General features: G+C 42.2%; 1 protein-coding gene across 3 annotated transcripts; it reads right to left on the bottom strand.

Annotated features, from left to right (window-relative positions):
* Positions 1-7,678: 7,678 nt before the first annotated feature.
* On the bottom strand, positions 7,679-21,565 carry CCL28 (C-C motif chemokine ligand 28). Of its 3 annotated transcripts, none has more exons than XR_004671567.3 (3): positions 21,443-21,565; positions 14,843-15,094; positions 7,679-10,849 (listed from the first exon to the last, which is right to left on the bottom strand). XR_004671567.3 is itself a non-coding variant. In XM_034960121.2 (3 exons), exons 1-3 carry the CDS (start codon positions 21,490-21,492, stop codon positions 15,030-15,032), a joined length of 234 nt encoding a protein of 77 aa, XP_034816012.1. In that variant the 5' UTR covers positions 21,493-21,557; the 3' UTR covers positions 14,963-15,029. The 3 variants fall into 3 exon arrangements, 2 of the variants coding, with proteins under 2 accessions (XP_054968373.1, XP_034816012.1); XM_034960121.2 differs by lacking the exon at positions 7,679-10,849 and adding an exon at positions 17,049-17,167 and having other exon boundaries at positions 14,963-15,094; positions 21,443-21,557; XM_055112398.2 differs by having other exon boundaries at positions 7,681-15,094.
* Between the last annotated feature and the right edge of the window lie 677 nt (positions 21,566-22,242).

Below are 22,242 nucleotides of genomic sequence, written 5' to 3'. Positions count from 1 at the left end.
TCTGGAAGCTTCAGCCCAGAAGGGCACCTGCCAGATGCCAGCCGGAGCTCTCCTGTATGAAGTGTCTGTCAGCCCCTGCTGGGAGGTGTCTCTCAGTCATGAGGCATGGGGGTCAGGGACCCACTTGAGAAGGCAGTCTGTCCCTTAGCAGAGCTCAAGTGCTATGCTGGGAGATCTGCTGCTCTCTTCAAAGCCAGCAGGCTGGAATGTCTAAGTCTGCTGAAGCTGCACCCACAGCAGCCCCTTCCCCCAGGTGCTCTGTCCCAGGGAGATGGGAGTTTTATTTATAAGCCCCTGACTACCGGCTGCTGCCTTTCTTTCAGAGATGGCCTGCCAGAGAGGAGGAGTCTAGAGAGGCAGTCTGGCTACAGCGGCTTTGCTGAGCTGCTGTGGGTTCCACCCAGTTCGAACTTCCCAGTGGCTTTGTTTACACTGTGTTTGTGTTTATGCTTTGTTTACACTGCATTTGTGTTTACACTTTGTTTACACTGTGTTTGTGTTTACACTTTGTTTGCATGCCCACTCAGGCCTCAGTAATGGTGGACACCCCTCCTCCCACCAAGCTTGAGCACTCCAGGTGGACTTCAGACTGCTGTGCTGGCAGCAAGAATTTCAAGCCAGTGGATATTAGCTTGCTGGGCTCTGTGGGGGTGGATCTGCTGAGCTAGACCACTTGGCTCCCTGGCTTCAGCCCCCTTTCCAGGGTAGTGAACAGTTCTGTCTCACTGGTATTCCAGGTGCCAATGGGGTATGAAAAAAAACTCCTGCAGCTAGCTTGGTGTTTGCCCAAATGGCCGCCCAGTTTTGTGGTTGAAACCCAGGGCCCTGGTGACATAAGCACCCAAGGGAATCTCTTGGTCTGCGGGTTGTGAAGACTGCAGGTAAAGCATAGTATCTGGGCCGGAGTGCACTGTTTCTAATGCCACAGTCCCTCATGGCTTCCCTTGGCTAGGGAAGGGAGTTCCCCAACCCCTTGCGCTTCCTGGGTGAGGGGATGCCCCACCCTGCTTTGGCTCACCCTCTGTAGGCTGCACCCACTATCTAACCAGTCCCAGTGAGGTGAGCCATGTACCTCAGTTGGAAATGCAGAAATCACCTGCCTTCTGCATTGATCTTGCTGGGAGATGCAGGCCCCACCCTGCCTTGACTCACCCTCTGTAGGCTGCACCCACTATCTAACCAATCCCAGTGAGGTGAGCCATGTACCTCAGTTGGAAATGCAGAAATCACCTGCCTTCTGCATTGATCTTGCTAGGAGCTGCAGGCCCTAGCTGTTCCTATTTGGCTATCTTGCCCGCAACTACCAGTGTATGTTTTATATAGGAATTCTGATTGTCTCTCACTTTGTTAGCCCATAAAGTCTAGAAATGGGCATTTCTGATATTTCCCATACAAATCTTCAAGTCACTACCCAGAACTGCCATGAAGTTAAGCAGTACAAATAAGGTAGGCCTGCTGGAGTGCTGCTTGCTAGAGTATGTGATGGGGTGCAGTGAAATGGTCAGGCTTTAACACCAGACAGAATCCTCTGTTGGATTCCAGGCTCCACCACTTAAAGGGTTTGGCTCTGACCAAATTGCTTAATCTCTCTGAACCTTGATTCTTCCTTTTGTAATACATGGGAGGAAAAATGACTCTCAGGGTTATTGTGAGGACTAATCATAATATTTCTGGTATGGTAGGTTGGTAGTTGCAACAAAAGAGCAATTATTATTGCAGTTTGGAGGAGGTAGTTCTCTCCTTCACAAAATTTTTGCAAACTATAATGTATCTGAAGCTGCTAGTTGCCCCCAATATCCTTTTTCCCCATCTTTCTCTAATAATAAAACAACAACAGTTTTGGCTGGCAGGTGGCCACCAGCTAAGAACTATATTTCCTTTTTCTCTTGTGGTTGGATGGTCGTGTGGCCATGCGGCTAACTGCTGGCCAATGGAATATGAGGGGAGGTGCTATATGCAACCTCTGAGTCATGTACTTTAAAGAAAACAACATTTCCTTTCCCATTCCCATAACACTCATCCTCCCTATTATGGGTTGAATTGTTAAAGTCCTAACCCCTACTACCTCAGGGTATGACTTTATTTGGAAACAGAGTTGTTATAGATTTAATTAGCTATGCTAAAATAAGGTCATTAGGGTGGGCTCTAATCCAGTATGACTGAGGTCTTCATATAAAGGGGAATTTTGGACACAGAAATGGACACATGTAGAAAGAAGATGATGTGAAGGGACACTGGGAGAAGCTGGCCATCAGCCACCCACAAGCCAAGGAGAGAGGTGTGGGACAGAACTCTCCTTCACAGCCCTTAGAAGGAACCAACCCGGCTGATACCTTCAGACTTCTAGACTCTGAAACCGTGAGACAATAAATTTCTGTTGTTAAGCCACCTAGTTTGTGGTACTTTGTTATGGCAACCCTAGCAAACTCATACAGCAAGTAAGCCAAGAAGACAGGAGAGTGTCTTTGAGAGGTGGGGTGGGGGGCAGGGGGAGAGAGAAAGAAAGAAAGAGAGAGAGAGAGAGAGAGAACCAGTAAGATAAAGTCACAATCTTTTATAATTCATTAAAAAACTGACATCCCCTCACTTTTGCTGTATTTTATTTGTTAGAAGCAAATCACTAGGTTCAGCCCACACTCAAGGGAAGGGGATTGCTTAAGGGCCTGAACACTAGAAGGCAGGGATGATTGGGAACCATTTTAGAAGATTCCCCACCAGGCTCATTAGTTTGTTAATTTCTAGTATACCTAAAGCTGATCTTAAAAAATTGAGACAAAAAGTAGAAACAAATTGAGAAAGTACATTCTTGAAATAAACAAAATTGATGTTTCCTGATATGTATGTTATTTTATTTTTTAAATTTTATTTCTTTTCTTTTCTGTTTTTGAGATGGATTCTCTCTCTGCTGCCCAGGTGGGAGTGCAGTGGTGGGATCTTGGCTCACTGCAACCTCCGCCTCCCAGGTTAAAGTGATTGTCCTACCTCAGCCTCCCAAGTAGCTGGGATTACAGGTGTGTGCCACCACACCCGGCTAATTTTTGTATTTTCAGTAGACAGGGTTTCACCATGTTGGCCAGGCTGGTCTCGAACTCCTGACCTCAAGTGATCCACCCACCTTGGCTTCCCAACATCCTCCTGCTGGGATTACAGGCCCACCACTGTGCCTGGCCTTGATATATATTTTAAGTGTCCACATGTGGCAGCTAGACTCCAAAGATGACCTCCAGTGAATCATACCTCCTGGTATACAGTCCCTTCCCAAATGGAATCTGCCAACTTGTTTTAATTAACTGAATGTGGCACAAGACCTGGCAGCTTCCATGTTTGTACTTTTGGGAACCCTGAGTCACCATGAAAAAAGTTTGGCTACTCTACTAAAGATAGTATGGGAAGAGACCACATGGAGAGGAAAAGACTCTGAGACTATGGAGAAAGACTAGATCCTGCGATCCCAGCACCCTGTGGGGCTCAACTTTCCTGTCATCCCCACAAAGTGCTAGATATGGGAGTGCAGCCATCTTGGACTTTCCAGTCCCAACCATCTGACTGTACCCACATAAAAGACTTCAAGTGAGACCAGTATAAGAACTGTCCAACTGAGCCCCAGCTAACCCAGAAAATTGTGAGAAATAATAAATTACTGTTGTTTTAAAGCACTAAATTTTAAGATGGTGAGTTAAACGGCAATATATAATTCAAATACCAGTTAACGAATACATAAACATGTGTTCAGTGCCTCCTCCATGCTATGCTCCTACTTTCTCACACATCATATCGCTTAATCTCTCAACAGTCTTATGAGGTCATGACTATGCATATCAATGCACAGACAATCTGTTGTCTCTTGGTGGTTGGCATGATACACCCAGGAATGGAGCAATATTGCAGACATCTAAATTTTATTACTCCTGCTTCTTCTAATATCTTTACCTGTTTATATACTCAGGAATTTATGGCACCTGGGTTAATAATAAGACAGCTGCCAATGTATTGTGTCCTGGATCACTCAAATGGATCAGGATCTCCCTTCTCCTTCTGAGTTATGTTGCACTGGGTCACTGGGCTACTGGGCTAAGCACCTTCTTGAGAGGGTCTGATTTTCCATTCACAGAATATGAATCCCATGTCCTCTGGATGTATTCCAGAGTTCTTTTTCTTCCTTTATCTCTCTCTCTCTTTTTTTTTTTTTTTGAGACAGAGTCTTGCTTTGTTGTGCATGCTGGAGTGCAGTGGCATGACCTCGGCTCACTGCAACCTCTGACTCCTGGGTTCAAGCTATTCCCTTGCCTCAGCCTTCTGAGTAGCTGGGATTACAGGCACCCACCACCATGACCAGCTAATTTTTGTATTTTTAGTAGAGATGGGGTTTCACCACATTGGCCAGGTTGGTCTCAAACTCCTGACCTCAAGTGATCCACCCCCTTTGGCCTCCCAAAGTGCTAGGATTACAGGAGTGAGCCGCCATGCCTGGCTTCTTTCTCTCTTTCTTTTCTCCTTCTTCTTTTTTCTTAATCTGCTTAAGTTGTCAAAGTTTAATATATATGGAGGAACATATAAGTTACAGCCTGATTAATTTAGTCGTATAACTACACCTATATCAAGCAACAGAACATTACTAGCATCCCCAAATGCCCATCTCTTCCCTCCTTCTAGTCACTACCTTCTCCCCAGAGTAACCATTATCTTAACCAACAACATAGCTTAGTTTCACCGGTTTTTGTACTTTATATTTATAGAAACGTGTGGAATGGAGGATTCCAGCCTCCAAAATTGTCCCCAGTGATCCTCAACTTCTGGTGTTCATGCCATTGTGTAGTCCCCACCCACATGGTATCAGATTTGGTCTGTATAACCTACAGAGACAGGATAAGTCACTTCTAATGCTAGGTCATAAAAACACTGAGGCTTTCTCCTTGTGCTGTCTCTTGGATCACTTTCTCTGAGGGATTCAGATACTATGTTGTGAGAATACTCAGACAGCTCATGGAGAGACCCACATGAGGCCTCCTTCTAGCAACATGTGAGTGAGCCATCTGAGAGGGGAATCCTTCAGCCCCAGTCAAGCCTTCAGATGCCTGCTACCCCTGCAGACATTCTAACTGCAACTTCATGAGAGAGCCTGAGCCAAAACCATCCAGCTGAGCCACTCCCAAATTCCTTTTCCACAGACACTATGAGATAATAAATATGTGTTGTTTTAAGTCGCTAAGTTTTGGGGTAACTTATTATACATTAATGGATAACTATCTCAGTCTGTTTATGTTATAAAGGAATAGCTGAGGCTGAGTAATTTATAAAGAAAAGAGGTTTAGTTGGCTCACCATTTTGCAGGCTGTACAAGAGCACAAGCATCTGCTTCTGTTGAGGATTTCAGGCTGCTTCCACTAATGGTGGAGGGCAAAGGGGAGCCAGTGTGGATCACATGGTAAGAGAGGAAGCAAGAGAGTGGGGGAGGTGCCAGGCTCTTTTTTTAACAACCTGCTTTCCAGATTAGTAACAGCATGGGAACTTATTCAGTACCACAAGGATGGCACCAAGCCATTCATGAAGGATCTGCCCTAATGACCCAAACACCTCCCATTGGGCTCCTCCTCCAATATTGGGGATCTAATTTCAATATGAGTTTTGGGGGGCAAACATAGCTAACTGTAGCAATAACTAATACTGGCTCATTTGTATCTGGTCTTGTTCTATCAGCATTATGCTTGTGAGATACATCTGTATTATTTCATGAGTCGTTGAAGAGGACTCGTGTCCTTTAGACATCCTTTCTCATTAACACAATTATATTCTTTTTGTTTTGTTTGTTTGTTTGCTTGAGACAGAATCTTGCTTTGACACCCAGGCTGGAGTGCAGTGGGGCAATCTCAGCTCACTGCAACCTCGGCCTCCCAGGTTCAAGAGATTCTTCTGCTTCAGCCTCCTGATTAGTTGGGATTACAGGTGTGTGCCACCATGCCCAGCTAATTTTTGTATTTTTAGTAGAGATGGGGTTTCTCCATGTTGGTCAGGCTGGTCTCAAACTCCTGACCTCAACTGATTCACCCACCTTGGGCTCCCAAAATGCTAGGATTACAAGGGCGAGCCACCATGCCCAGCCAAATGTTATATTCACTATATGCATATAATATTGTGAATTTATCCATTCTACTATTGATGGACACTTAGGTAGTTTCCAGTTTGGGGGCTGCTATGAACATTCTTTTTTTTTTTTTTTTTAGAGCTGTTATCTGACTTTATTTTATTTTTTGAGACAGAGTCTTGCTTTGTTGCCCAGGCTGGAGTGCAGTAGTATGATCTTTCCTCACTGCAAACTCTGCCTCCCAGGTACAAGTGATTCTCCTGCCTCAGCCTCCCGAGAAGCTGGGATTACAGTTGCACTCACCACCACACCCGGCTAATTTTTGTATTTTTAGCAAAGATGGGGTTTCGCCGTGTTGGCTAGGCTGGTCTTAAACTCCTGACCTCAGGTGATCCACCCACCTCGGCCTCCCAAAGTGCTGAGATGACAGGCGTGAGCTACCACGCCCAGCCTGAACATTCTTATACATGTGTTTTGGCGAACATATTCACTTAACTGGATATTATTAATACCCACGTGTGGAATTTCTGGGTCATAGCATAGGTATATGACTAGATAGTGAAGACAGTTCTCCAAAATGATTTTATTAATTTGCACCTCTTCTCACACACATAAAAGTTCCAGTTGCTCCACATCCTTACTAACACTTGATTTTTGTGTGTGTGTGTGTGAGATGACGTCTCACTCTTTTGCCCAGGCTGGAGTGCAGTGGCGCGATCTCGGCTCACTGCAACCTCTGCCTCCCTGGTTCAAGTGATTCTCCTGCCTCAGCCTCCCGAGTAGCTGGGATTACAGGCATGTGCCACCACGCCCGGCTAATTTTGTATTTTTAGTAGAGATGGGGTTTCTCCATTTTAGTCAGGCTGGTCTTGAACTCCCAACCTCAGGTGATCCACCTGCCTCGGCCTCCCAGAGTGCTGAGATAACAGGCGTGAGCCACCACACCGGGACTAACACTTGATATTTTTATCTTTTAAATTTTAGCCCTTCTGATTGGTCCAGGGTAACTCTCCAAGTAAAGAATCAACAGGGCATCACCTCCTTTCTTCATCTTTTATAATCTCCAAGGCCACTATGTTCCCACATTCTTTCCAAAACTGACTTTTCTCACAGATTGTGCCATTTGTCTTCACTGTGGCCTGCGTTTAGCAAAGTTGGTCTTCCAGAAGCCGTTTCTCCTGTCCTACCTACTGTGCAAAGAAGGTTTTTTAACTCACTGATGCATATAATTATGGCCTGGGAGAAAAATGAGCAGAAATAGAGATATGTCTATCTTATAGACAGGCTGAGGGCATGAAAAGTCTGATATTAGGAAAAGCTTGGAAACACTGGAGCCCAGTCACACTGGCTTAATTTAACATAGTTTCCTAGGCCAGGTCTTGGCAGAATTTAACCCTCAGCAGCCTTCTCATTTTTCAGTAGAAGTTGGTCATCTCAAGAGTGCATGACTGCTCTGTGGTGTTTTGTTTTCATTGTAATTGAGCAAGTAAGATGTCACTTGCCTACATATATTTATCAATAAATATTTACTGAGTGCCTACCATGTGCTAAACACTGGATGAAGAAAGGAGATGCTGTACTGTTTTGATAAGTTTATATGGAGGTAGAATGGCAAGAATATATAAAGGCTGCAATATGCCAGTTAATCAGTTATCTGTCAGGAATAGTGAGGAAGAGCATAAGCATGGCATTAGGATGGAATGAGCTTGGAGTCACCCACATTTACCAGAGGGAAACAATGATTTTATCATTGTAAAAACAATGTGCTAGAATTGTCAAAAGAACATCGAATTAGCTATGTAATTGTGAAACATATATCATAGTTCTATTTATTCTGTGATAGTATAAAAATTCAAGGCTGGGTGCAGTGGCTCACGCCTGTAATCCCAGCACTTTGGGAGGCCAAGGCGGGCGGATCACGAGGTCAGAAGTTCAAGACCAGCCTGACCAACATGGTGAAACCCCATCTCTACTAAAAATACAAAAATTAGCCGGGTGTGATGGTGCACGCCTGTAATCCCAGCTACTCAGGAAGCTGAGGCAGGAGAATCGCTTGAACCTAGGAAGTGAAGGTTGCAGTGAGCCGAGATCGAGCCACTGCAATCCAGCTTGGGCGACAGAGTGAGACTCTGTCTCAAAAAAAAAAAAAAAAAAAAAAAAAAAAAAAAAAAATTCAGATCTCACAGGGATGCGTACTAATACCACATTTAGGTCATCTTTGTCCTCCTTCTCTCATTCTCTAGTAAAGCTTCAAAGAATGAGTGAAGCATTTTAGATTGTCTGCTAGCCATCCCAATTTAGATTGAAATAGTGAAGTTTAATGGCATTACCCAGAAAATCCATTTTCTACAAAATGAAAGATCTTTTTCTTTTCTTTTTTTTGAGATGGACTTTCACTCTATTGCCCAGGCTGGAGTGCAATACTGCGGTCTCAGCTCACTGCAACCTCCACCTCCCAGGTTCAAGCAATTCTCCTGCCTCAGCCTCCCGAGTAGCTGGGATTACAGGTGCCTGCCACCATGCTCAGCTAATTTTTTGTATTTTTAGTACAGAAGGTGTTTCACCATGTTGTCCAGGCTGGTCTCAAACTCCTGACCTCGTGATCCACCCACCACGGTCTCCCAAAGTGCTGGGATTACAGGCGTGAGCCACTGCGCCCGACCAATAGTCTTCCTATTAAAAGGAGTAAAAATGCCACTGCACTCCAGCCTGGGGGACAGAGCGAGACTCTGTCTCAAAAAAAAAAAAAAAAAAAAAAAAAGGAGTAAAAACTCATCTACCAATCCAGGGTAGCCAGAAACAGAAGCACCCATCAGAAACAGACAGAAAGCTAAAAAAAAAAAAAAAAAAAAAAAAAGCCATTGCCAACTGATAGAAAAGTCATTGCCCACTTTTAGGGATCTGGAGGCAGACATTTTGCACTCATTTTGAAGGGCACAGCCCTCCCCAGCAATGCAGTTGACGTGAATGCTGTTACTTAAAAATCTTAGAACTATAAACAGCTTCATATGCACAAGTGGTCATCTCAAGATTTCAAGTGACTGATAAAGGCAAGAATAGTAGGCTATATAAAGAACTTGGGGCCGGGGATGGTGGCTCATGCCTGTAATCCCAGCACTTTGGGAGGCTGAGGCAGGCGGACCCCGTCTCTACCAAAAATATAAAAAATTAGCCGGGTGTGGTGGTGTGTGCCTGTAATGCCAACTACTCGGGAGGCTGAGGCAGGAGAATCGCTTGAGCCTGGGAAGCAGAGGTTGTGGTGAGCTGAGATTGTGCCATTGCACTCCAGCCTGGGCAACAAGAGCGAAACTCTGTCTCAAAAAATTGAAAGGGCTCCTGTGATTAAGTCACTATCACATGGATAATTTCCCTATCTTAAGGTCAACTGATTTGTGACCTTAATTACATTTGCAAAATAACTTCACTGCAGCACCTAGATTGGTGCTTGGGAGGTATGTCTATACCAGGGCAGAAAATTTAGGGGTCATCTCAGAATTTTTCCGACTACATTGGTTTTCAATTTTGAAATCTACCTTAGATTCTAGACCAGTTGTTTTCAACTGGGGTTAGAGGAGATTTTTATACCCCTCCCCAGGGGACATTTGGCAATATCTTCAGACATTTTTGGATGTCATCTGGTGGGTAGAGGCCAGAGATACTACTAACCCACCTAGAGTATATGGGAGAGCCCCCCACAACAAAGAATTATCAGCCCAAGATGTCAGTAGTGCCAGGATTGTGAAACCCTGCCCTAAGCAAAACAGGAAAGACAATTATTACTATAGTGCAGAGTTAGAATTATCAACATCAGATATGTAAATGTAAAAGTATAGCTGATGTGACATAACATAGGAGGATAGTGTCGTAAGACCAACAGGTTCATACACCCACTGTGCAGTAACAGACTGATACATTGAGACAGCAGAGTTTGCAGCAGAGAGTTTAATGATTACATGGTGCTGAGTCAGGAGGTAGGAGGAGATTCTTAAATCTCTGAAGAGTTCTGGGCTGGGGTTCTGGGAGGCAAGGGGCTGGAAAATTTGGGCCACTGATTGGTCAGAGTAAGGGAGATTAAATCATTAGGATATGGAAATTGCATTCTTTGATGATTTAGCTTCTGGTAGGGTCCTTCAGACCAGCTGACATCAGTAGTTTCATCAGTATGCAGGACCTGAAAGAATGTCTCGAAGGGAAAACTTAGCATTTCATAATGTTCAAGCTGTTATCTATAGAGCAGTTAAGGGGAACTATAATCTTGTAACAGACTGCACATAATTCTGAAGCAATAGCCAAACAACTATGAGGAAGGGGTCAGCAAGCAAAGTGACCTAGTGATTAATGCTGAATGTGCTGCAAGCTTGGATTATTTATGTTTCTCACCCTCTCTTCTTCTCTGATTAATTTTATAAAGTTTATAGGAACAGTTTCAATAGGAGGAAAAGGAAAGGAGTATGGAGTACTATGTACATCTTACATAAAGCCTAATAAGTAGGCCAGGTGCAGTGGCTCATGCCTGTAATCCCAGCACTTTGGGAGGCCAAGGCAGATGGATCACTTGAGATCAGAAGTTTGAGACCAGCCCAGCCAACATGGTGAAACCCCGTCTGTAACAAAAAATACTTAAAATAGCCAGGTGTACTGGTGCACACCTGTAATCCCAGCTACTTGGAAGGCTGAGGCACGAGAATCCCTTGAACCCGTGAGGTAAATGTTGGGGTGAACTGAGATCCTGCCACTGCCCTCCAGCCTGTGTGATAGAGTGAGACTCTGTATCAAAAAAAAAAAAAAAAAAAAGAAAGAAAGAAAAAAGAAAAAGTTATTTTAAAAAGACTAATAAATGGAAGACAAGTATATTATTGAAAGTTACAGAGATAAAGAAAAATAATTGTAATGAAACATCAAGCACTAGGATGAGGAGAAAGAAGGGAAGAGATAAGCAAAGAAATGATACTTTAAGCGTTTCATTTGAAATCACAGAAGTAACCACTAGAACTTAAACTTTTTAAAGGATTAAGAAAGCTAGGTGCAGTGGCTCATGCCTGTAATCCTAGCACTTTGGGAGGGTGAGATGGGAGGATCGCTTAAGCCCAGGAGTTCAAGACCAGCCTGGGCAACATAGTGAGACCCTGTCTCTACAGAAAATAATAATTTTTTAAAAATAGCCAGACATGGTGGCACATGCCTGTAGTCCCAGCTACTAGGGAGGCTGAGGTAAAAGGATTGCTTGAGCTCAAGAGGTCAAGATTGCAATGAGCCCAGATTGCTCCACTGCACTCCAGCCTGGGCAACAGAGCAAGACCCTGTCTCAAAAAAAAGGATTACAAGATGTTGCCTCAAGGATAGGTCTAGGAATAGGGAGGATAGGGTGGGAGGATGTTATTTTTATTATAAATTCTGCTGTACTTTTGATTTTTTAAATCGCACACCTATATTACTTCAATAAAAATGTAACTTTTCAAAAAGAAAACTTAAAGGATTAACGAGGTGATTTACTCATTATACAGTAACTCATGATATAGTAACAGTATTTACTCTTAGTACAATAATAGTACATAGTACAGTAACAGTGATACAATAATGTTTTACTAAGCACATGCAATAACCTGTAAAATGTAATTTCTTTAAGAATCTGGTTTTGGCCGGGCGCGGTGGCTCATGCCTGTTATCCCAGCACTTTGGGAGGCCGAGGTGGGTGGATCACGAGGTCAGGAGATTGAGACCATCCTGGCCAACATGGTGAAACCCTGTCTCTACTAAAATACAAAAAATTAGCCAGATATGGTGGTGTGCACCTGTAGTCCCAGCTACTTGGGAGGCTGAGGCAAGGGAATTGCTTGAACCCAGGAGGCAGAGATTGCAGTGAGCCGAGATTGCACCACTGCACTCCAGCCTGGTGACAGAGCAAGACTCCATCTCAAAAAAATAAAAATAAAAATAAAAATAAAAATAAAAAAAATCTGGTTTCCCAGGCACACTATCTTCAGACAAAGTTCAATTATTTGCATTGCAGAAAAATCAGTTTTTAAAATATATCATGTAAACCTGTCATTCATAGCTACCCAACAATTGTGTAGAATTGCAGATCGATCTAGTAAGAAGAAATAAAATGGAAAATAATTCAAGTTGTTAGTTGAAAGAATTAGACACCAGTGTTTTGGTATCTTAACTTTTATTAATGTTGGTTATCATGGTTAATTAATTTAAAATGGAAAATAATTCAAGTTGTTAGTTGAAAGAATTAGACACCAGTGTTTTGGTATCTTAACTTTTATTAATGTTGGTTATCACGGTTAATTAATTTAAAATTGTGGTTTATTAATATTTTAAGTTACTCTCATATTATATTTTATTAATTTTTTCTTATTTAAAAAGCTTGTCTCTGCCACTTCCTGTGTGACCTGGGCAAGTCATTTTACCTCTAAGAGCCTCAAATTTCCTCATCTATAAAGTGGAAATATAAATACAAAGCTTGCAGAAATGTCAGGAAAATAAATAAATTAAATGCTAAATAGTCAATGAGGGATATTAGGCAAAGGCCAGTTTTGGTGGCATTTTAACCTATGGAGACTCAGTGCCTCTGTGTGTCCCATTATCACCTCCAAGACATCCTGGCAACACCACCGCTTGGGACTAGCCAGCAGGGAGGCCCAGGACACCTGCCACCTGATAAAGTGGCTCCTGCTCTCTGTTGGCTTCTTGTGAACACTACTGGGCTCTTACCTATCTATCTTGAAGCCTCTATGGACAAAAAAGAGGCCAAAAGAGGAATGGCACAATAGTATCAACTCAAACGTGTGAGCCCGGCATGGTGGCTCACGCTGGTAATTCCAGCACTTTGGGAGGCACAGGCGGGTGGATCACTTGAGGTCAGGAGTTTGAGACCAGCCCGGCCAACATGGGAAAACCCCGTCTCTACTAAAAATACAAAAATCAGCGGGGTGTGGTGGCTGGGCGCCTGTAATATCAGTTACTTGGGAGGCTGAGGCAAGAGAATCACTTGAACGCGGGAGGCAGAGGTTGCAATGAGCCAAGATTGTGCCACTGCACTCCAGCCTGGGCAACAGAGTGAGACTCTGTCTCAAAAAAAAAAACAAACAAACAACAACAAAAACGTGTGAGAAGGGTGGGATAGGAGCTAAAAGATGTAGGCTCCTTGTTTAGGCAGAGCATAAAATCACCACACAGAAGGCCGAACTCTGGGCCCCTAACTAGTGCTGCTCCAAGAACTGACTGGGGGAGGCAAAAGGTTCTGGGCAGAAAGGCAGGCTTTTTGTTCTTTTCAGTATCAGAAAATTTCAATCCAAACAACGGTAGCTACTCAAACTAGATGTCTTGAAGTTATATTTAGTTTAAACTATTCTATTTAGAAAATAAACCCTAATATTTATGAACTCTAAATGACAAAATAAGTACACGAATTCACGTAGGAAATTCTTAACCAAAAACATTAAACCTGAATTTGATCACAAGAAAATAATTAGGCCAGGCACTGTGGCTCACACCTATAATCCCAGTACTTTGGGAGGCTAAGGTGGGAGGATCGCTTGAGCCCAGGAGTTTGAGATCAACCTGGGCAACATAGTGAGACCCTGTCTCTACAAAAAATAAACAAAATTAGCCAGGTGTGGTGGGTATGCACCTTGATCCCAGATACTCGGGAGGCTGAGGTGGGAGGATTGCTTGAGCCCTAGAAGTTGAGGCTTCAGTAAGCCAAAATCAAAATTGTGCCACTGCACTCCAGCCTGGAAGACACAGCAAGACCCTCCCTCAACAAAATAATTTTAAAAATTAAAAAAAAGACAGAGGAACTTTCTTAGATTGAAAGATATTAAAGAAAAATAACAATTATTTGCAATATGTATGTCAACCTTGATTGATTACTGGAGTGAAAAAAAAACTACATAAAATGCTCTCTAAATAGTTTGGAAAATTTGAATATGGAATATATTAGATGAAATTATTAATTTTTTAGGTATAAAACTGATAAGGTGATTATGTAGAAAAATGTCTTTATTTTAGGGTATGTCAAGTTATAACACCAAAAAGAAACTAGGGGTGAAGTGTCATGATTTTTGCAACTTATTTTCAAATGGTTTAGCAAAACAAGATATATTTTAAAAGTTATAATATTTTATACAGAAACACATACAAAGAGAGGAGAGAGAAAGCAAATGTGACACAATATTAACAATGATTAATATTGTGGTGAAAGATATATAGATGTTCATTGTACCATTCTTTTAACTTCTCTGTAAGTTTGGAAAACTATAATTAAAAAGTTGGGAGAAGTTATATCTATATGCTCCTCTTAAAATATTATATGAAGATATACACTATCATTATTATTATTATTTTTAAAGACAGGGTCTCATTCTGTCACCCAGGCTGCTCACTGCAACCTCAAACTCTCCCAGACTCAAGTGATCCTCCCACCTCAGCCTCCCATGTGGCTGGGATTATAGGCAAGTACTACCATGCCGGGCTAATTTTTTTTTTGTTTGTAGAAATGAGGTCTTGCTATGTTGCCCAGGCTGGTCTCAAACTCCTGGTCTCAAGTGATCCTCCTGCCTCAGCCTCCCGAAGTGCTGGGATAAAAGGTGTGAACCACCATACCCAGCCAGTATTATCTTTTCATTTCATTTTCCAGTTAAGCATATTATTGGCTACATTTGCATACCACACAATTGTTCATTTTTTAAAAACCAATGTTTTGTTTTGTTCTGTTGTCTACAATAAGAAGAATTCAGATGATAAACTTACAACCAATCATGGCCAAGTCCACTTGAGGAATTGTCTCTGTAGATTCATCTGTAGACTCTCTAATAAGGAGTTTTATGGCCGTATGTTTCGTGTTTCCCCTGATGTGCCCTGTTACTGTTCCTCTTGCCATGGTGTTTCTTCCTGTGGCAAACATTTCCTTTACCATTTTTCTTGGCAGCTTGCACTTTCATCCACTGCTTAACAGTATGGTTGTGCGGGCTGACACAGATTCTTCTGCGCTTGACATGAAGGCTGTTAGAAAAGGAAGCAAAAGAAAGTCACTGATATAAAACATATATAAATAATCACTTAGTGACTTACATGCAGCTCCCACTTTGGGACACTGTATTCCTAGAGACTAAATTCAGACTAAATTTCTGAATTAAGTGTAGAAATGAAGTGAATTCTAAAGCTGAGCACCACAAGGTTCAATTTTGACTTTACAAACACTGCTGCCTGTGGGTCCTCAGATATCATCAGAGAGTATTAAAAGAAAGAGGAGGAGAAGAAGGAATTGGATGAGGAGGAGGAGAAGAAGGAATTGGATGAGGAGGAGGAGAAGGAGAAAAGGAAGGAGAAAAAAGAGGAAGAAGAAAAGGAGGAAAAGAGACAATAATAAAAACCAAGTGAACCCAACAAAACCAATTCATCCTCACAGCCCATCTCAAACACATCCTTAAGGTTTGTTTGAGATTTTTCTGATCCGTAAGGATTTGTAGATTCTCTCAGCTAGATGCCGTCTTTTTTCCCCTCTGATTCTCCACGGTGAGAGTTATCTGTTTTCTGGCACTTACTTTATTCTGTCTTTTATCTGAGTACTTGTCTCATCTTTCCTACTGGAGTTATGCTCCTTGAAGGAGGAATAGTCTAGAAGTGTCTTGAAAACGCCTTATTCAAAACTGAAACTAATTTAAAACTGAAACTTAATTTAAAACTTAAATTAACAAAACAAAACTAAGATATTCTAGGCATTTGTTAACATTTTAATATGATATAGATCTATGCCACAGTTCAGAATGTGCTTTCATTTTCATTTTTCTTTTCTTTTTCTTTCTTTTTTTTTTTTTTTTTTTTTTTTTGGTGAGATGGAGTTTTGCTCTTGTCACCCAGGCTGGAGTGCAATGGCATGATCTCGGCTCACTGCACTTCCGTCTCCCGGGTTCAAGTGATTCTTCTGCCTCAGCCTCCCGAGTAGCCGGGATTACAGGTGTGCACCACCACACCTGGCTAATTTTTGTATTATTAGTAGAGATGGCATTTTACCATGTTGGCCAGGCTGGTCTTGAACTCCTGAACTCAGGTGATCCACTCGCCTCAGCCCCCGAAGTGCTGGAATTACAGACATGAGCCACTGCACCTGGCTCATTTTCATTTTTCTATATGAAGTTTTCACAGTGGGCTGGGAGAATGCTACAGCATGCACAGTTTCTGGTAACTAGAATAATTTTTTTTGTTGAAAAAGATATTGGTGACTTCTAATTTCCCCATGAGGGGTCATCAGCTCTTACCAAATATCACAAATCCTGCTGGCTCTACATATACAGTATTTCCGTATCCAGATAAATTGAAACTTCTGACCCTGTTATTCAGGGAAAAAACAGAGGTGGGGTAGAGAATAAGCTGCTATTTTTCTAGATGACGCAAGTTGAATCTTTTTCAGCTAATGTAGGGACTACTGAAATGAGAGAAAAGTGGGGAGAATGGGGGGAAAGTTACAAATGAGCTTTAACATAATAAAGCCAGCATATGGGGAATATTAATTTGAAAGAAGTGGAGCATCTTAATAAGAGAATAATATATTCCCTATGTGTATTAGATAGAGAGTCTTAAAAAAAAACAAACAGCCTAATTCTCACTATGGTCAGTTGGTTTGCTATCATAGGAGAAAACATGGCTGTAGCACTGTTGCGTAGGAAACAAAAACAAACAAACAAACAAACAAAAATCTGGCACTGAAGCTCCTACCCTTTCCAAAGGACTAAAACTCTTGCCTCTCCCTGTGATGTCAGAAAGAAACTGAGCAGATAAAGATTTTAGTGACATGCAGGCTGGGCACGGTAGCTCACGCCTATAATCCCAACACTTTAGGAGGCCGAGGCAGGAAGATCACCTGAGGTCGGGTGATCGAGACCAGCCTGGCCAACGTGGTGAACCCCTGTCTCTACTACTAAAAATACAAAAATTAGCTGGGCATGGTGGCACGCACCTGTAATCCCAGCCACTTGGGAGGCTGAGGTAGGAGAATCGTTTGAACCAGGTAGGCGGAGGTTGTAGTGAGCTGAGATCGTGTCACTGCACTCCAGCCTGGACAACAAGAGGGAAACTCTGTCTCAAAAAGAAAAAAAAAGAAGATTTCTGTGACATGCAGATAAGCCCATAAGTTACACAGGAAAGTCCTACGATTCAAGTCCATTATAAAAATAAGAGAGATGGGATTCAGGGAGGGGCATTGGCACCGGGGCTGAAGGAGAGAACCAGATGGAAGAGATATAGACAGAGGATTCAGAAAGGTGGAGGACCATAGGAAAACAGGCAACAACTAGCATGTGGGCTTTTTCAAAGACTTGCTGGTGAGGCAACCTCTCAATGTAATTCAACTGGGGAAAAAAATCAGCTACCAGAATACAGCTCCCAAATCTGAGATCTCATGATGTTTTAGAATCCTAAAGTTTAAAAACTTCTTAAATCTCTACTTGGATCCCATGTATTTTCCACCAGGATAGAAAGAGATGAAGCAATGTTGGAAAGGGGGCTGGCCTATTCCACATTCCTTCCCCTACTCGCAATTCCATAGTATTCTGATGGGCACCAATCCCCACCTTCCCAATGGTGAGTTTGTAGGTGGAGAGTTTTGACTGTAAGAAATCCTGAGGCCAATCCCCTTATTTTTTTTTTCTTAACCCTCAGGAGGATAGCTGGAGATAGTCTGATGGATGTAAAGGGGTGGCCCTGCCATAGAGATTATACCTTTAATATCCCTTAAACTTTATTTCTTTACCCATTCCTCTAAACAAAACAACGCCTCACAACCACATCTGAAAAACTACTCAAGCCTTCCAGATAATTCTATTTAAAAACCTCAAATTTTCTCACAACAAAAAATGTCTGTTTGATTCAAGAATCCTCAGGCCTCTGCTCAACATAAACAACTTTTTTTTTTTTTTTTTTTTTTTGAGACGGAGTCACCCAGGCTGGAGTGCAGTGGCGCGACCTTGGCTCACTGCAAGCTCCGCCTCCTGGGTTCACGCCATTCTCCTGCCTCAGCCTCCCGAGTAGCTGGGACTACAGGTGCCTGCCACCATGCCCGGCTAATTTTTTTGTATTTTTAGTAGAGACAGGGTTTCACCGTGTTAGCCAGGATGGTCTCGATCTTCTGACCTCGTGATCCGCCTGCCTCGGCCTCCCAAAGTGCTGGGATTACAGGCGTGAGCCACCGCGCCCGGCCATGATAAACAACCTGTTATTGTATTTATGTTCAGAAACATTCAGAAGCTCATTAATGAAGTCACTGTAGAGGAGTTTGAACAAGAAAACTGCTGTCTCAGGCATCAAAAACTACAATGACCATTTATAAGGTATGAAACAAAGGACCTATTTCTAGGCAGAAAAGAAAAAGAAGCCTAGCAAGTTTACCGTACGTTGATTTATATTAATTAATTGTTATTAGTAATACATGCTACTTGGGAATTACATTTCCAGTGTTAGCAATGCTTTCTGCATCTTAAACACTTTCTCAAATCTTAAAGTCTTTATACCCAGTCAGGGATAAGGGACTACATTTTAGATAAGTAAAGACATGCTCCATACTAAACTAATCTGAAAACAAGAGAATCTTTATCTATTCATGTTGAACATCAGGAAACACAACAGACAGGATCTGTAATTTATGGTTAAAAAAATACTACAGAATTAAATTTAATTTTATTTGAGATTAGGTCATAACAACTCTGTATTTTTCAGCTTTCTTAGCACAGAGAGGTCAATTTACAAATTGTGCTTGAATAAAGTAAATATTTTTAGATCCAACTGATTGGCTTCCTAGTTCCTCTTTAATTAAAATTGAGTCCTTTTAAAAATGAAGACTTATGTTTCTGATTATATTTTCCCTTATCACAGCAAAACATCATTTCTGTTCTTATGCCTTTCAGATCTCTGACACCTGCTTATCCCAAAGAAACATCCCTGAAAATCCTGTTACCAATACCTTCCCTGGATAACCTCCAGAATCTCTTATACACCCACAGAAACTTCCTCTGTTTTTTTTCTCCAAGCCTTTCTGGGAGTCCTATTGGAGCCCTTACAAGCTTTAAGCTTCGGGTCTGAGGTGATATGTGCCAATAAGGTGGAAGGAATTGAGAGGAGTTGAAAATTTGGAGTTTCTCAGAGCAACTGGAGCACGTTCAGACAGATTTAGTGCAGCTGTGTCCACTCGACACAAATATCCAGCTGTTTCTAACTACCTAGAGCATTGTCTATCCATGCATTGTCTATGAATTTTTTACTTTCCAACTATTACCAACAATATTCTTTAAGATTAAATAAAAGACTGGTAGAATCTTGGCCAGACATGTACCAAGGAATTTTTCAAAGAAGTTGGGAACTTGGAGCACCCCTCAGAATCCTCATTGGTATGTAGCCCCTGGAGTGCCACAGATGATGCTGGTTCCCAATGACTAAACCACCTGAGCCAATGGAGCCACGTGGTGGCTTGAACTGAGGAGATGCTGAGAAAATTCTCAGGCTTCTCCCTTCTCCCACAAAGACACTCATGCTTAATACAAGTTTGAATCAAGAATTGTTTCCTCCCCTACATCTGACCCTGAGTGTGACCTTTAAACTTTATTTGATCTCAGAAACTTTGAGAATCTTATAAAACCTATGGACCTTCTAAAAATGCTCACAGGTTCATACACAAAAATTTCAGGAAGTTCACAGCCCCTAACCTGATGAAAGTCTATCAACAGACATCTTACAAACTCTTCCTCTGAACTTTTAAGAACGCTTATCTTGGAGCAGTTTTTCCTCAAAATTGAATAATGGATAAATCCCTCTGAAAGGGGGGGAAATATATTTCAAATTCCAGAGATCATCTCAAATCATTAAGATGATCTGCAGAACCCAGCTGGATAAAGAGTCCCCTTGAGACTCTAGGCAGACAGAACCCATTTTGTCACCACTGCATCCCCAGCATATAGAACAGTGCTTGGCGCATAATCGTTAATTCATAAATATTTGTTGAATTCACTGAAAGAACAAGGTTTCTGAGTGACTCAGGAGCTCAGGCATAAGCAATGGGTTTATTTATAGCCCAAAGAAAGGAGCACCAAATGACTCACTAGCATCACCTGGAGCCACAAATGGTGTTAAAACCAGCATGCCAGGGAGATGCCTGATACTCGGATGCAGTAGAGTTTGGAGAGGGTATTTTATGGTTAGTCCCACCACTGCTTTAGAATGACATTGGAGGTGTACAAGTGTTCTGAACTAAGAGACCTGGGTTCACATCTTGTTTCTGCAATTCACGAGCTGTACACAAGTGAACCGTGTAACCTGAGTCACAGCTTTCTCCTGTGTATGATTGGGAGATCATTTATGCTTTCCTCACAGCATTGTTGTCAGAATCCAGATTTACTAAATACCAATGCAGTTCAGATGTTAGAGCCTCCATAGAAATGTTAAGTACATATACAAACAAAGCTTTTAATAACTGAGCCAGGGGCAGGGGTGGGAGGCTTCACTGTGAACCAACACCACAGAATCAAAAGCAGAGATTGGATTGGCATTTCTGATTGGATTGCATATAGCACTGTGACAGGTATAGATATTTCCACGCTTCTTTTTGAACCTTTTCTTTTGTTTTTCTTTGCCTTTTTGTTGTTGTTGTGGTGGTGGCTTTTTGAGACAGGATTTAACTCTGTCACCCAGGTTGGAGTGCACTGGCATGAGCACGGCTCACTGCAGCCTCGAACTGGGCTCAACGATCCTCCCATCACAGCCTCCCAAGTAGCTGGGACTACAGGTGCATGCCACCATGCCTGGCTAGTTTTAAAGTTTTTTGTAGAGATGGGGTCTCGCCATGTTGCCCAGGCTGGTCTTGAACACCTGGGCTCAAGCGATACCCCTGCCTTGGCCTCCCAAAGTGCTGGGATTACAGGCATAAACCACCACACCCAGCCTAACTTTTTGAACCTTATAATATGCTCCTGATGAATTCATAAAGTAGAAATGACAGCAACCCATATACTAAAAAAGGTTAAAAGCCATGAAATATAACAGAGTTATCTTTTGTTTGGGGTTTTGTTTTGCTTGGGAAAGTCATGAACACTTTTTGGTGACTGGGGGAATTTAGTCCTAACCACAGCACTACAGGGTGGAAGTAGATGGTGTGCTGGTATGGGGCTCAGGACATCTTTGGACAGAGAGACTATGAATTTACTCCAGGGAGCCTGGGGCCTAATGGACAGAATATTTACTCTTCCCTCCCTTGTTTGGATGATTGTTTGTATGTTGTAATCAAGCAAAGCCTTTCCAACCTAGTATTCGTTGGTCAGGGAAATAATCACTGTGCAGGTTTAGACCTCCCGGCTGAAGAGCACTCACATGACAGCAGCCAAGTCACAATCCCCATCAGCTCTCTGGATGCGACACATATTCACTCTTTCCAGGAGCCTTCTGGAAATATGATGTGAAACCTCCGTGCAACAGCTGGAGGCAATGGGAAGTATGGCTAAAAGAAGAAAAGAAAGAAAATGTTAAATCTTACGGTTTATAGAACACTGGCATGGTTCTCATTTTAAAGATTTCAGAGAAACGATGTTAATCCACACAAACAAGGGGCAAACATGGCTTTGTGAATACAGACTTGGGGCAGGACATATTCCCACTTTCTGGAATTTAAGCTGTATTTGTGAAAGAGAAAATGTAAATTTAGGCAAAGACACAAAACAAGTGAAAGAGATGAAAAGAGTTACAGACAAGGATTCTGGTGGTACTGCAGACTGATCAAAGATGAAAGGAGTGAGGTCAACACAGTGTTTCATGCATTTTGGAACTGGATAAAGCATCATTCGTTCAGCAAACATTTATTGATTGCCCATTCTGTGACAGGCCCTGAGCTCTGCATTCAAAGTTGAAATAAGGCATAATCTGTCCTTGTGATGCTTAATAGTCCAGTGGGAGGCAGGCCATAATAATCCCAACACAGCAAAATAAGTGTTAAAGAGTTATGTTCAAAGGGTTATGGGATTATACATGAAAGAAGCCAGATTCGAAAGGCCATACTGTATGATTCCCTTTATATGAAAGATCCAGAATGGGCAAATCCATAAAGACAGAAAGTAGATTAGTGGTTGCCAGGGGCTGGGGGGCTAAGGGATGGAGAGGGACGAATGAAAGGAGGG

The sequence above is a fragment of the Pan paniscus genome, chromosome 4 (assembly GCF_029289425.2).
Source record: "Pan paniscus chromosome 4, NHGRI_mPanPan1-v2.0_pri, whole genome shotgun sequence".
NCBI classification, from domain to species: domain Eukaryota; kingdom Metazoa; phylum Chordata; class Mammalia; order Primates; family Hominidae; genus Pan; species Pan paniscus.
Note: the sequence above shows the minus strand (reverse complement) of the source record. Positions and strands in the feature narration are given on the sequence as shown.

What these genes read in the sequence shown, in the direction of transcription:
- CCL28 (XM_055112398.2), bottom strand. Translation starts at nt 21,492, where the DNA reads ATGTGTCGCATCCAGAGAGCTGATGGGGATTGTGACTTGGCTGCTGTC. An exon ending in TGTGACTTGGCTGCTGTCAT is followed by an intron (nt 15,095 to 21,442) that starts GTGAGTGCTCTT and finishes CTTTTCTAACAG; the next exon opens with CCTTCATGTCAAGCGCAGAA.